The sequence below is a fragment of the Podarcis erhardii genome, assembly GCF_964252035.2.
Source record: "Podarcis erhardii genome assembly, chromosome: 6".
In the NCBI taxonomy this organism is placed as follows: domain Eukaryota; kingdom Metazoa; phylum Chordata; class Lepidosauria; order Squamata; family Lacertidae; genus Podarcis; species Podarcis erhardii.
Window position 1 is genome coordinate 81261337 of NC_138510.1, and position 13975 is coordinate 81275311.

Sequence of the window (13975 nt, forward strand, 5' to 3'; positions counted from 1 at the left end):
ACTGCCTCCCGCAGTTTGATCAAACTCATGCTGGTAGCTTCAAGAACACCATCCAACCATCTCATCCTCTGTCGTCCCCTTCTTCTTGTGCCCTCCATCTTTCCCAACATCAGGGTCTTTTCCAAGGAGTCTTCTCTTCTCATGAGATGGCCAAAGTATTGGAGCCTCAGCTTCACGATCTGTCCTTCCAGTGAGCACTCAGGGCTGATTTCCTTAAGAATGGATACGTTCGATCTTCTTGCAGTCCATGGGACTCCCAAGAGTCTCCTCCAGCACCATAACTCAAAAGCATCAATTCTTCGGCGATCAGCCTTCTTTATGGTCCAGCTCTCACTTCCATACATCACTACTGGGAAAACCATAGCTTTTACTATACGGACCTTTGTTGGCAAGGTGATGTCTCTACTCTTTAAGATGCTGTCTAGCTTTGTCATTGCTTTTCTCCCAGGAAGCAGGCGTCTTTTATTTTCGTGACTGCTGTCACCATCTGCAGTGATCATGGAGCCCAAGACTGTAAAATCTCTCACTACCTCCATTTCTTCCCCTTCTATTTGCCAGGAGGTGATGGGACCAGTGGCCATGATCTTCGTTTTTTTGATGTTGAGCTTCAGACCATATTTTGCGCTCTCCTCTTTCACCCTCAATAAAAGGTTCTTTAATTCCTCCTCACTTTCTGCCATCAAGGTTGTGTCATCTGCATATCTGAGGTTGTTGATATTTATTCCGGCAATCTTAATTCCGGCTTCGGATTCATCCAGCCCAGCCTTTCGCATGATGAATTCTGCATATAAGTTAAATAAGCAGGGAGACAAAATACAGCCTTGTCGTACTCCTTTCCCAATTTTGAACCAATCAGTTGTTCCATATCCAGTTCTAACTGTAGCTTCTTGTCCCACATAGAGATTTCTTAGGAGACAGATGAGGTGATTAGGCACTCCCATTTCTTTAAGAACTTGCCATAGTTTGCTGTGGTTGACACAGTCAAAGGCTTTTGCGTAGTCAATGAAGCAGAAGTAGATGTCTTTCTGGAACTCTCTAGCTTTCTCCATAATCCAGCGCATGTTTGCAATTTGGTCTCTGGTTCCTCTGCCTCTTCTAAATCCAGCTTGCACTTCTGGGAGTTCTCGGTCCACATATTGCTTGAGCCTTCCTTGTAGAATTTTAAGCATAACCTTGCTAGCGTGTGAAATGAGTGCAATTGTGCAGTCGTTGGAGCATTCTTTGGCACTGCCCTTCTTTGGGATTGGGATGTAGACTGATCTTCTCCAATCCTCTGGCCACTGCTGAGTTTTCCAAACTTGCTGGCATATTGAGTGTAGCACCTTAACAGCATCATCTTTTAAAATTTTAAATAGTTCAGCTGGAATACCATCACTTCCACTGGCCTTGTTATTTGCAGTGCTTTCTAAGGCCCATTTGACTTCACTCTCCAGGATGTCTGGCTCAAGGTCAGCAACCACACTACCTGGGGTGTACGAGACATCCATATCTTTCTGGTATAATTCCTCTGTGTATTCTTGCCACCTCTTCTTGATGTCTTCTGCTTCTGTTAGGTCCTTACCACTTTTGTCCTTTATTATGGTAATCTTTGTACGAAATGTTCCTTTCATATTTCTGATTTTCTTGAACAGATCTCTGGTTCTTCCCATTCTGTTGTTTTCCTCTATTTCTTTGCATTGCCTGTTTAAGAAGGCCCTCTTGTCTCTCCTTGCTATTCTTTGGAAATCTGCGTTCAGTTTCCTGTATCTTTCACTATCTCCCTCGCATTTTGCTTGCCTTCTCTTCCCCGCTATTTGTAAGGCCTCGTTGGACAGCCACTTTGCTTTCTTGCATTTCTTTTTCATTGGGATGGTTTTAGTTGCTGCCTCCTGTATAATGTTGCGAGCCTCCACCCATAGTTCTTCAGGCACTCTGTCCAGCAAATCTAAATCCTTAAACCTGTTCCTCACTTCCACTGTGTATTCATAAGGGATTTAGTTTAGATTGTATCTTACCGGCCCAATGGTTTTTCCTACTTTTTTCAGTTTAAGCTTGAATTTTGCTATAAGAAGCTGATGATCTGAGCCACAGTCAGCTCCAGATCTTGTTTTTGCTGACTGTATAGAGCTTCTCCATCTTTGGCTGCAGAGAATATAATCAATCTGATTTCGATGTTGCCCATCTGGTGATGTCCATGTGTAGAGTCGTCTCTTGTGTTGTTGGAAAAGCGTGTTTGTGATGACCAGCTTGTTCTCTTGACAGAACTCTATTAGCCTTTGCCCTGCTTCGTTTGGATCTCCAAGGCCAAACTTGCCAGTTGTTCCTTTTATCTCTTGATTCCCTACTTTAGCATTCCAATCCCTTATAATGAGAAGAACATCCTTCTTTGGTGTCACTTCTATAAGGTCTTGTAAGTCTTCAATTTCAGTTTCTTCAGCACCAGTAATTGGTGCATAAACTTGGATTACTGTGATGTTAAAAGGTCTGCCTTGGATTCGTATCGAGATCATTCTATCATTTTTGAGATTGCATCCCAGTACAGCTTTCGCCACTCTTTTGTTGACTATGAGGGCCACTCCATTTCTTTTACGGGTTTCTTGCCCACAGTTTGGTGTTACAGAGTGAGGCATAGCATGCACAAAACACTCACTGCTTTAGATTTTTATGATAGTAGAAAACAATAGGAAGTGCTAGGTTGACATATTACATAAGGAGAAGGCAAATATAAACCTTCTATTTATTGAAATTAGTATTGAACTCAATACAAGCCATGAAACAGCTGTAAAAACATCCCTTCATCACTTATAAGACGCTGAACTACTAACTGCTATAGCCACTGTTCTGCAAATCCTGCTTTTTTCCAAGATGCTAAATAAAAAGGTTTTTTAGAGAGATGAAATCTACAAATTAAGTTATTTGGGTCTTCCTGGCACTGAAAAAGATAACATTGTATAATTCTGGGAGGAAATGTTATGAATTTGTTGAATTTTGTTCGCAGTATATGTGAAATGCATATTTGTTTCCCCTAGGCAAACACAGATAGGACCAGTTTTAATTTCAGTCTGTTTGTTTCATTTCAGGCCCCCATCCACAGCAATGTCTATAGCAATTGCTGGAGAACCAGAATCCCTAAATGAAGACAGAAAAGGAGCAGAGAATACAAAATCATCACATCTAACTATATCAGGTAGGGAGCAATGCTATGGTAGAAGCCTGGGGAAAATAAAAAAGAATAATTTCATTTAGATAAGTGGGAATGCCACTTAACGCAGGCATCTCTTGGTATTAGAATATAAGTTGAAAACTGCACTTTGGCATAATTGTTTTCATACGGAGTCTATCTACAAAAAACCTGCTCAAGTATAACTAAGAGGTGTACCTCAGGGATACTATGCACATTTAGGAAAAGCATTGCAGCATTTCTGAGAGCTGCTAGAGTGGTACATGATTGAATTTTCCACAGTTTGAAAACCTTGTCTACAGAGAGCTAATTTGTTTGGGGTTTGATTCCTCCTCCCTGCAGCACCAGTTGTGCAGATTGTGCTTAAAATGGGGCAGTATTCAAACATGCAGTACACTGCACTCTTGACTGTTTGAACACTTACAATCCCAGCTTGATTACCAAGATCACCTGTAGGAACTTTGCTGGTTGTTCCTAGAGTTGGTGAAGTTTATCTGATGTCCACAAGACAGAGCCTTCAGTGTCAGTATCATTGGCCCAATCCTATGAAATACTTTTCAAACAGAGATTTAATAGGTGCCTTCTGTAATAAATTTAAATATTTGCTGAATTTTTTATGCTGCTAGGCTTATGAAGGCTATTAAGAAAAAAAGCTTTCTGCAATAGGTAGCCAGCAAACTGTGGCTTTTAGTTTCTATGCAGTTTTATTGTATAGATAATTGCTGTAAACCACTTTGATTTTTAAAAATGAAATTACAGTATACAAGTGTGTTGTTTTTTTTACTAGGGGTTGTGCTGTGCTCCTACTCACTCCACTCACCCACACCCACACCCACACCCCTGCACGATTCATGTTGAAGACGACACATGGTAGCAGAAATGAAATATTTTATTGTGGGAAGCTACAATGGAATGTTGCCTCACACATGAGGCTGCTATGAAATGGAAGGGGGAAAAGTTTAAAACAGCCTATTTTTCCCTTGCACTGTCTCTTCCTTTTCATTGTACTCGAACAACTGCAGAAGTTTGAGTAAAGCAGGGATGGAGAAGCACTGGGGTGTTTTTTAAACTAGTGTAAAACAAGGAGAAATAACAGAGATGGGTACAACACAGAAACTAACATCAGAAAGCTAACACAACAGAACCTTTCCCTACTCACTTCTTGCTGTACTCAAACCTTGTTTTAAGCAGCTGCTCCCCAACCCAGTGTCAGCACCTGCTCACTCTACTCAAATCTATGTCATTGTTTAAAATCGCCACTATTTCATCGCAGTATTTTTCCATCCCTGCTTTATTCAAACCTCTGCTGTTGTTTGAAGCCACCACTCTCTCCCTGTCAGTGCCCCTACCTTCTCTCTCGCATGCCATGGCCACTGGTGTTGTGCTGTCTGTCTTCTCTTTTGCTCCCATACACCAACCTGACTTCTTACAAGTCTGAATTTGTGACTTATTTATTGCATCTATGTCCCAGGTAGAATACACTGTTCTCTCCTTCCTTATTTAATCCGCACAATAACTCTTTGAGGCAGGTTAGGCTGAGAGACGGTGTCTGGCCCCAAAGTCACCCAGTGAGTTTTATGGCAGAGTGTGGATTTGAAGCCTGGTCTGTCAGGTCCCATTCCAGCACTCTAACCACTACACCACACTGGCTCTCATTGTGATGTGGTGCAACAAATCCTCCAATTGGGGTTGCACAAGGACCACCTTACAGTTTTTCTGTATATAGAAAGGAAGAAGTAGAATTGTACAATCTCAGGAGCAACAGTATGCTTTTTCTGCATATGTAGATCAGTTCTTCATTGTTAGAAATTACTGATCTCAAGTTTGGTGTTGGCTTTTTAAAAAAATAAATACAGGGCCATATAAATGACCCACACATGGCTGAAAATCCATTAGATCAGGGTGTCTTACTCTATGGCAGCATCTGATGCAAAGTTCAAATCTTGGCCGTAAGAAGAGGTTCTTCCCTGATCTTAGTTCTGTGGTGCTTAGTGCTAAGGTTGGAGAGAACAGATTTCCCATCTGACTTCATATGACTTTAGGGTGACTGCCAAGTTAGAATGCTTTGCCCAAAATGACCTTGATGGGGTTCAAATTCAGAGATCTGGCAAGCCTCATTAAGACCAGGTGTGGAGGCTTCCCGCTGCTGCATCAGATAATGTTATGGGTGCAAAATATAGCCTTCCTAGCCATTTGCGTTGTGCTGATAAAAAGGGATGTGGCTAATCTCTCTTCACCCAATCAAGGAACCAGCAGAAATACCCCTCTGTCGTTATATAGCCCGTCTCCTACATAAAAACTCTCTAATCTTTCTCCATTCCAGCTCTTGACCATTTTAGAAAATTATATCAGGAAAACAAAGTAGTCAAAACTACACAAATAATTTGAAAACCTGATGTAATAATTTCATCTGCATGTTACTTCCTTGATATAATGTAATGGCTAAAACTACTGAGAATTACCCGCTGAAGAAAGTGTATGCTTTAAGCAAATCTATCACTACTCACTACTCAATGTGGACGATTAATCTGAGGAAGTAATTTGGCAGCAGTGTTGCTTGATCTTCATTTTTTGCAGATCTTGCAACCAAGAGCATGTCTGTCCCAGATGAACTTGGAGCATGTGGGCATTCTAGAACCTCCAGCTATGCAAGCCAGCAGTCAAAAGTTTCAGGTAGGAGGTTTCTTGATGTGCACTATTAATTACTTAAGTAGATTTAGCAAAAAAACAAAAACCCATGAGATTAATTTCCTCCTTTTTTATAAGCTGTGATGGATTTACAGACAATATAAGTAAAAATAGGAAAACAATTTTAACAGCAAAGGCTTTTATATGGAAGCCATTTTAAAAGCACATCCTTGACATGAATTACAAAAATGGTCAAAGGGGTAGGCATTACTTTAAAAAAATGCTACTCCTGTGTTTTCAACTGTGTTGTGAAATTAAACGGCTAACACTTTCTACTGAACCTCCATTTATCTCCAAGGGACATAGGAAGCTGTCTTATACTGACAGAGTCAAACCATTTGTCCACCTAACTCATTATTGTCTCTACTGACTGACTTGACAGCTATCCACCAGGGTTTCAGACACGGTACATTCCCAGATGACAGGAGTTGAACTTGGGAACTCCTGCATGCAAATCAGAAGCTCTAACACTGAGCTACGGCCCTTTCCTTAAAGGGGAATTCAAATACGTCAGGCTGCTGTTTAAAATACCAGGAGCAATGCCAATTAAAAGGAAATGTCAGTGACTAATTTGTAACTAGAGTGGCAAAGCCGAAGTGAAGCAAGACAAACTTGCATTTCTTTAGTGAAATGCAAGCACTTAAAGCAAATGATTATGCTTGTTGAAGGTTAGCCACCACTGTTGAGTCATCAGGAAGCCCAAAAGATGTCCCTGGGGTATTGTGACTTTTGAGGAGCTATACACGATGCACAGAAAAGTCAGTCAGAGTGAATTGGGGAAAAGATTAGTCAGAGTAGTCAAAGAGACTGTTTTAAAAATGTTACGCTATGAACCGCCCTGAGACCTGTGGGTATAGGGTGGTATACAACAACAATGACAACAAATAATAAATAAATAACCAAATTATTTCTTTGAGCCCCTTCCCTGGAAGAAGTATATTAAGCAGAGAGTTAGCCATACAGGACAAGAAAGGAGCAAGTTTTCCCTTCATAATCTTAACCAATATATGTTCCATGGGGACTCACAAGGGCTTTTGGCCTATACTCAGTCCCCCAATAGTCTTTTCCCTGGATATCTGTAGAAAACAAGCTTCGGCTTGTTAACTAGCTATCCTAAGTGGTAATGAACCTACATTGCAATGCCAGTGTCTTGGTGCAAGGAATGACTTCCAGATTCACAGCAGAGCTCTGAGGAAGAATTTTCTTCTGTCCCCTTTGCCTTAGAATAGGTAAAAACTGCAATCTGATTGCCTCTCATTCTATTAAGTCCCTTTCTCCCCCTGTCCTAAACTTAGATTCACTTGTCTCATTTATATATTTAATCCAGTAATCTGGCCCAATCTGAACACTTGTGTACTTAACTGTGATAACCATACAGTCTTCCCCTGCCTCCTTTTTCTCCTTTCTTCGTTGTGCCTGTTTCTAAATTAGAATTGCCTTGGGAACACAGACCTGACTCCTTATTCTTTGTAAAATGTCATGTTCATAGATGGTCATGTGCATCTCATTGTTTAATTATTATTTTTAAGTTATTTGATACTGTGTCTGCCTCTTTTATGTACAGTAAAGTAAAATTATTTTCTGATTCTCTCACTAACCAAATGAATTCCAAATATTTGACATGAGTGTTGTATTTAAGATAGAAGTGGAAACCAAAATCCTGCAGTTCAGTGAAGTATAAGCCTTGGCATCAAAATAGTAGTTCTGAATCATTCTCTTCTAGGTTATAGCACCTGTCACTCCCGATCATCCAGTTTCTCTGATCTCTGTCATAAGAGAAATACTTCTGTGGGAAGCACATCAACTGGTATAGGTAGTATTCTGGAGCCATGTGAAGAAGCTGAAACCAAAAGGACTGAGGATAATTTGGAAGTGCCTGTGAAAGACACAACCTCAGAAAAATTCATCAGGTACAAGACGTGCAAAATACTTTTTCCAGTTTGCTCAGGTACTTCTGCAGAAATATTTTAGAATTGCACTGTGATCTAAATGTTATATACAATAAATATTTCATAGGCACCCAGTGAAACAGGATTCTGTGGAATCACAGCTAAAAAGGGTTGATGCCACCAGAGTGGATGCAGACGATATTGTTGAAAAAATATTGCAGAGTCAAGACTTCAGTTTGGACTCAAGTGCAGAAGGTTTGTAAAGCACAGGGGGTGGGGTGAGGGAAAACCTGATTAAATCATTGGCTCCAAATTTCCTCATTCCTGAGTGGGCCTGTATTCCAAATGAGTTAGGTCCAAAGTGATCCTACCATGAGCAGAGGACAACTCTGCTCACAGAAGGGAGGGAGGACCTGCAACTTCTGCTGACTCCCTTTTCCACTTGCAGTCTCCCACATCATTCCTAAGGGTTTCTGAATCCTGGGACTGGGGTTTTCATGGGTGCAGAAAGTTGCACCGCAAAGGAAAGGGGCAGGAAAGGTCCATTCCACAAATGGAGTTCTACAAGCTTATTCTTAGATCCAGGTCAAGTGTGATAACATTGCATGTTATGAAATTTGACTTTTTCTTTTTCAGAGGAAGGGCTAAGACTTTTTGTAGGCCCTGGAGGGAGCACTGCTTTTGGAAGTCATCACTTACCCAATAGGTATGTATACTAATTCTACTTACCTTCCCTACCTAGTACACAATAAGTAATAAAGACCACATCTGAGCAATTCTAAAATTTGGAAACATGCTCCAGAAATTATCTGGACATATCCTTTTGTATGTAATTTGAAATTTGAACTGCTCTTTCATGACACCTGACTACCACAGGCGTGTAATACTCACTGACCACCAGTAGAATTTTGAAATGCGAATTGATAATTATTGTTAATATATTTATAAAACATTTTAAACACTGTGCTGAGATCTGAAAAGCAACACAGTCCATGTCCACAAGCTTACAGTCTAATGCACAAGATATAAAAGGGGGAAAGGGAGGGAACAGGAAAATTAGGAGTGAAGCTAATGAGATGAATTCCTCATTTGATGTGAAAAGCAATGATAACATTCCATGACAACAGAATTATTTGTCCTGCTTGCCATTGTCATAAAGGCTTTCAGCAGACTTCTTCAGTTACTTGAATGCATGGATTTATTTTAAGGGTACTGAATGTCTGTGTCTTCAGTGCACCTTTTGCTAGAAAAAACGGCTTGCTGCTGTTTAAACAGTGTTCTAAAGAGGAAATTATATTTTTCCCAAAAACTGGATTGAATTGTTGATGATGGTTTAAGTGGTTGTAATCTGATTTCTGTGTTACATATGGTGTCTGTGATTATCAATAGCTTACATGTACACCAAAGCCTTGGCACAGACCACAGCATAGAGTTATTGGTTGGGAATCATGGAAAAATTGGGTTGGATCCAGAATGTTGGTTGAATTTCAGTCCCTTGAAATCAGTGTTGAAATTTAGTTGTGACCTAATGTGTTCCACAGAGTTCAGTGGAGTTTAAGTGCAACTAACTGAAGAATCCAACTCCCAGTGTTCAAGCATGTGTAATTTAACCATTGGTTCTATTTTGTGGGTATTTGTTTCAAATTAGGTAATATACTGGGCATAGAACTAGATGTTACAAGAGATACCCAAGTCTTCTCGGTCAAAAACAAATCAAGCTTTCTCTCATATAATATCTAAAAAAAAAAAAAGTGTGATGTGGTAACATTGAGCCTTGACTTTTCTCTTCCCTTTCATTAGCTACCTACCACTCACTTGTCCAAGAACATCACACATTGCAGAGACACGTAGGCTGCTGTGTTTTGAAAGCAGCAATTCGCCTCTTGTAATAAATATCAAGTTTCCTCCTGTTCAAGAGTGTAAAATTCTGTTCCAGTATTTTCTACTGCCTTTAATTTTTCAGGGTTGGATCTGGAGCATATGAGCAAGTGGTGATTAAACGCTAGAGGAACCGGACTACAGTGGCAGAATTCTAGGAACTCCAGAATTTGCTTATTTCCCAATACTATTGAAGATGGGCACTTCCAAAACGCAAGTTTCCATTGACCCGAGTTGTCGGATTGGGTTGCTCATACTGAAAGTGCCCTCTTCTGTTATCTACCTGTGGTATAAGGGCGAATTTTTCTTCTATGAGTACTTTGCCAGCCATTGTGAATGTGTTGGTAGATTTGTTACATTGTTCTATGTGTCAATCAAAGCACCTTTTTTGAAGATAGGACAAATGGTATCTGATTTGACTTTAATATGGTGAAATCAATTGTCGGTATGTAGAAATGCATTCAATTAGATGTTCTCTAATTGCAGCCTGGCTGCTGTTGCTTTTTAATCCCTTAAAAAGTCAAACACATCTATTTCAGTCCTTTTCTGGGAGTGAGAATCTTGCCTCTCGAGTATTGACTTAATTGTTCCTGTCAAACTAGAATTGCTACAAAATAGGAACAGCTGCTTCTGCTTCAAGGAAGTGAGCCAGTCAGCTGTGCTTTGAAAGAAATAGGATTAAATACTGCTACAAATGTGTGCAACTTTAAGGCTAAGTCACATGTGAGAACTGGTTTATTACTTAAAATGAGTGACTAGCTTTGACAAAATTAAATCTGTATGGTATTACATATTCCTCACTGCTGACAAGATTTGAACCCTTAGTACAACTTTATAGTATTCAAAAATAATTCTTGCTGACATTTGGTGTGTACTGAAAAACAAAAGTACTACATCATAGGTGACCTCATTGAATAATAACCAGTAATGAAGTTTAGAGCATACAGTAGTATGTTGTTTAGCTCATACAATATTAAATCAAACCGTTTAACACTTAAGAGTGCCTTGTTCCTGAGGAAAAAGGAGGTCGGAACGATTTCTTATAAAGCTTTAAGAACAACCATTAAACAGCTAACATAACTTCTACATGCTTAAGCTGTCAAGAAAAGCACTTTATATAATTTTCTTCACCCCATCTGAAACCAGAGTCTTGTATTTTAATTAGTATTGCTAACTCAGGCCCAGTGTAAATGAGGCATGGATATGAGCAAATAACTTACCTCTGTACTTGCTCCATTTAAAAGGTATTTGCCCTGCTCTACCCAATACACACATTGGTGTTTGCAACTGCCACGCATGTGGTATAGTGCAGTGCAGTGCAGGTCATGCAGAATGTCTGCATAGCTTGTTTTAAGTCATCTCATTTTAGTCCATTTCATTCAGCTGTTGTTAAGACAGAACTCATTGATTTCAGTGGAACTTGTGCAGATAAATAGTTCCTGGTACATATAAATTTGAACAAATGAAACATGTAATGTGCCTATGCAACAGTTTCGACAAAGCATTTTCTGACAACATAAACAGCCCATTTTATTTTTGTAAAGATTTTTTTAGGGATTTGGAGTGAAGGCTGCCAACAATTCAGAAACATATTGACAGTTCATAGTGGACTTCAGATGTCAAAAAAAGTTAGTCACGAGAATTAATCAGCATCTTCAAAACAACTTTGAGTAAGCTAATGAGAGTTACTTGACCTTTGCGGAACACTGATGTTCTTATGAATTCCCTGGAGTTGGTCAGTGTTTGTTATCTTTCTCAAGAAACAATGAAAGATTTAAGTTCTTAGCTAAATGAAGGAATTCTGTATCTTGGAGATATGTTGCAACTCATTCTTATTATTTAAATCATATGTGTGAATTGTTAAAATGAGAACATTTCTTCTGTATTATGGTACCTGGAAGTAACTTGTCACTGCTTCATAAAACATTTTATTTAGCCTGAATTGTTCTAATTGAGTTCAAGTAAATATTTAATTTTTTAAGCTGCTGTTAAAATAATGCAAAGAGAATACACAACAAAACTTACTTTGAAACATACAGTGATCTAGGTGAAATTGAGTTTGCTCTTAGTGTGTTTAAGTAAGTCACTAAAATAGTGTGCAAATTTGTTGAAAAATTTCTAGTTCTAAAAAGTGTCGGTCCTAAAAGATGAGTGATTGGAGAGAACAAATTGGCATAAGGGAGAAAGAGCACAAGGGATAAAAAAAACTAAGGTCACTAACTACAAAGGAACTATCATGTTCAACGTTCAATAAACTTTATGTATTGCTTGTTTACTCAAATGGAATGTTGGTCACTCCTAGTGTAAATACCTGCATTCCCTGACTTGATACACCTTACACAAAGGCAATTTCTCTTGTATCCATCACACTGGTAATTTTTTTGAATTCCATATGATAGTTCCATTAAACAGCTATTATGCACTTTAGTCAACTGAGCCATGTTAATGAAGTGATTCCATTTGTGTCCCCAAGACATGGGAAATGAACTTCATATTCATATATGGCATTCATTTTGTGTAAACTGTACAGTGATACCCAAAATTAACATTTTTTAGTAAAGTCTGATTTTTTTACCATAAAATACTTGATGTAAAGTGGTCTTACAAACTCAATAAAAGTTTTGTCTTCAACCTGCATTTTATGTGCTGTTTTTCTGAATAGAGAATCAAAACAACAAAATGCAAAGGTGTTTGCAATAGTACTGTAACTAATTTCACTTTATTAAATTGAAAGGAGAAAATGAATGGCATTCCATCCCCACCAAATTATTAGCTTGAAAAGGTGTGGGGTTATCTTTCCACTTCCTTCTTTCTAATACAAAACAGTATGGCAAAAGAATACAGGCTAAATTTTGGGAGGAGCTGTATCTCATTTTTAGGTTACTTCCCTGCAGAAAAAAGACCCAAGACAGGAATAGTTCAGTTGTTTGGGTCAGGTGGTTTCCTGATAAACTTAAATCTTTTGTATTCCTTGTACTAAGTTTAATACTGACCTATTACAAGTTTAAAAATTCAAGATCTTTTTTTGGTAGAACCAGGACTCTTCCCTTTCCTAGAGAAGAGAATCAGTTAATGATTTAAGCCTCTCTAGCTCCATTGCTTTCTTTGCTCATCTATATTGGAACCTCTGTACAATTTAGTAGTCTGATTCAAAGGCTAGAGGAAATTAAACTGCATTTTGTGTTGAGGCCTGACTTGCAGACATTCTGGAAAGTCAGCTTTATCTTCCTGTGCTAGGTTCACATTTTCTTCCTGTGTTTATACCCTGTCAGCATGATTAATTCCACTGATACAGATTGCTGTGATTTCTCAAAATGCTTTTTATGCTACAGTATTTTGATTTGTTAGGTACTTTTGTTCTAAAACACTACAAGTTGAATGATCAATTTACTCTGTAAAATCTAGAGAAATGACAGCCCCAAAGCATGAAAAACAAAATATTCCAGTATTAAATAACATTTCGACACTGATCATTCTTTGGGACAAAAAAATGTATCTCATTTTGTTTCCATTATAACTATTAAAGCAGTTTACTTTAGGTATTCACTAAGTAAACTGCTGTAGTGGTTGTCATTGTAGTACTGCCTTTTGTCATCCTCTATGAGTCCCACCTGCAGAAAAGTTCCGGTTTGTTATTTCTGTGAAAAGCTCGCATTTCCTCTGCAGAGCAGCTACATCTCCATCAGCAATTTAGCTGGCATCCCACTCTTATGGGCTTATCATAAACATGATCAGTAACTACTACTTGTATTGGTAGTAAGGAATACTTGGTGATTATCTGTCCAGGGAAGAGACTGCCTTCAATCCTAATACTGAAGAAGTGATTAAACTAAACTTTGCAAACAGGATTGTCTTGAACTATTTAAGTGATTTAAGTGACTATTTTATGTAGTAAGCCCTAGCAGAAACTGTGCTGGGTTTTCTTCTCTATTCTCATCCCAAAAATGATTCCTCTGAAGCGACACTATAATAGCAAAGAACACCAGGGAAAATTAGTGGCTACGGTTGTACGCTCTGCAAGGGCTTGGAATCGGGCCAGGCTGGGAAGTGATGCAGTGTTCTGGTTATAGTACAAGGAGAAAGCTGCTGCAGTGCAACTGTAATAGAGAGCATTACATTTTAAGAAGGTAGAAATACTGTAATAGAGAGCATTACATTTTAAGAAGGTAGAAGTAGAAAAACAATAATCTATCCTAGCATTTTAAAATGTGACAAGTGAATTAGGGAAAAGGTCAAAGAGCAACAAGGTACCAAACCATCTCTTCTCTTGCCCAATCACGTCTGTTGCCTCTGGTATAAAAACAACAACACTGCAGTAGTCCTCTGACTTTTTACCAAGGTGGTGGTGGTAGGGATATTG

At 38.8% G+C, this 13975-nt stretch overlaps 1 protein-coding gene across 2 annotated transcripts in view; it reads left to right on the plus strand.

Annotated features, from left to right (window-relative positions):
• The window catches only part of EEIG2 (EEIG family member 2), a 38358-nt gene extending 26112 nt beyond the window's left edge, over window positions 1–12246 (plus strand). Inside the window, exons 6-11 of one of the 2 annotated variants that reach the window (XM_081866101.1) lie at window positions 3060–3166; window positions 5738–5833; window positions 7572–7758; window positions 7865–7992; window positions 8374–8443; window positions 9701–12246. In XM_081866101.1, the coding sequence (XP_081722227.1) occupies window positions 3060–3166; window positions 5738–5833; window positions 7572–7758; window positions 7865–7992; window positions 8374–8443; window positions 9701–9743 (631 nt within the window). In that variant the 3' untranslated portion in view covers window positions 9744–12246. The remainder of the gene's footprint in view (window positions 1–3059; window positions 3167–5737; window positions 5834–7571; window positions 7759–7864; window positions 7993–8373; window positions 8444–9700) is intronic. The other variant, XM_081866102.1, reaches the window with a different exon arrangement.
• The last annotated feature ends 1729 nt before the right edge of the window (window positions 12247–13975 follow it).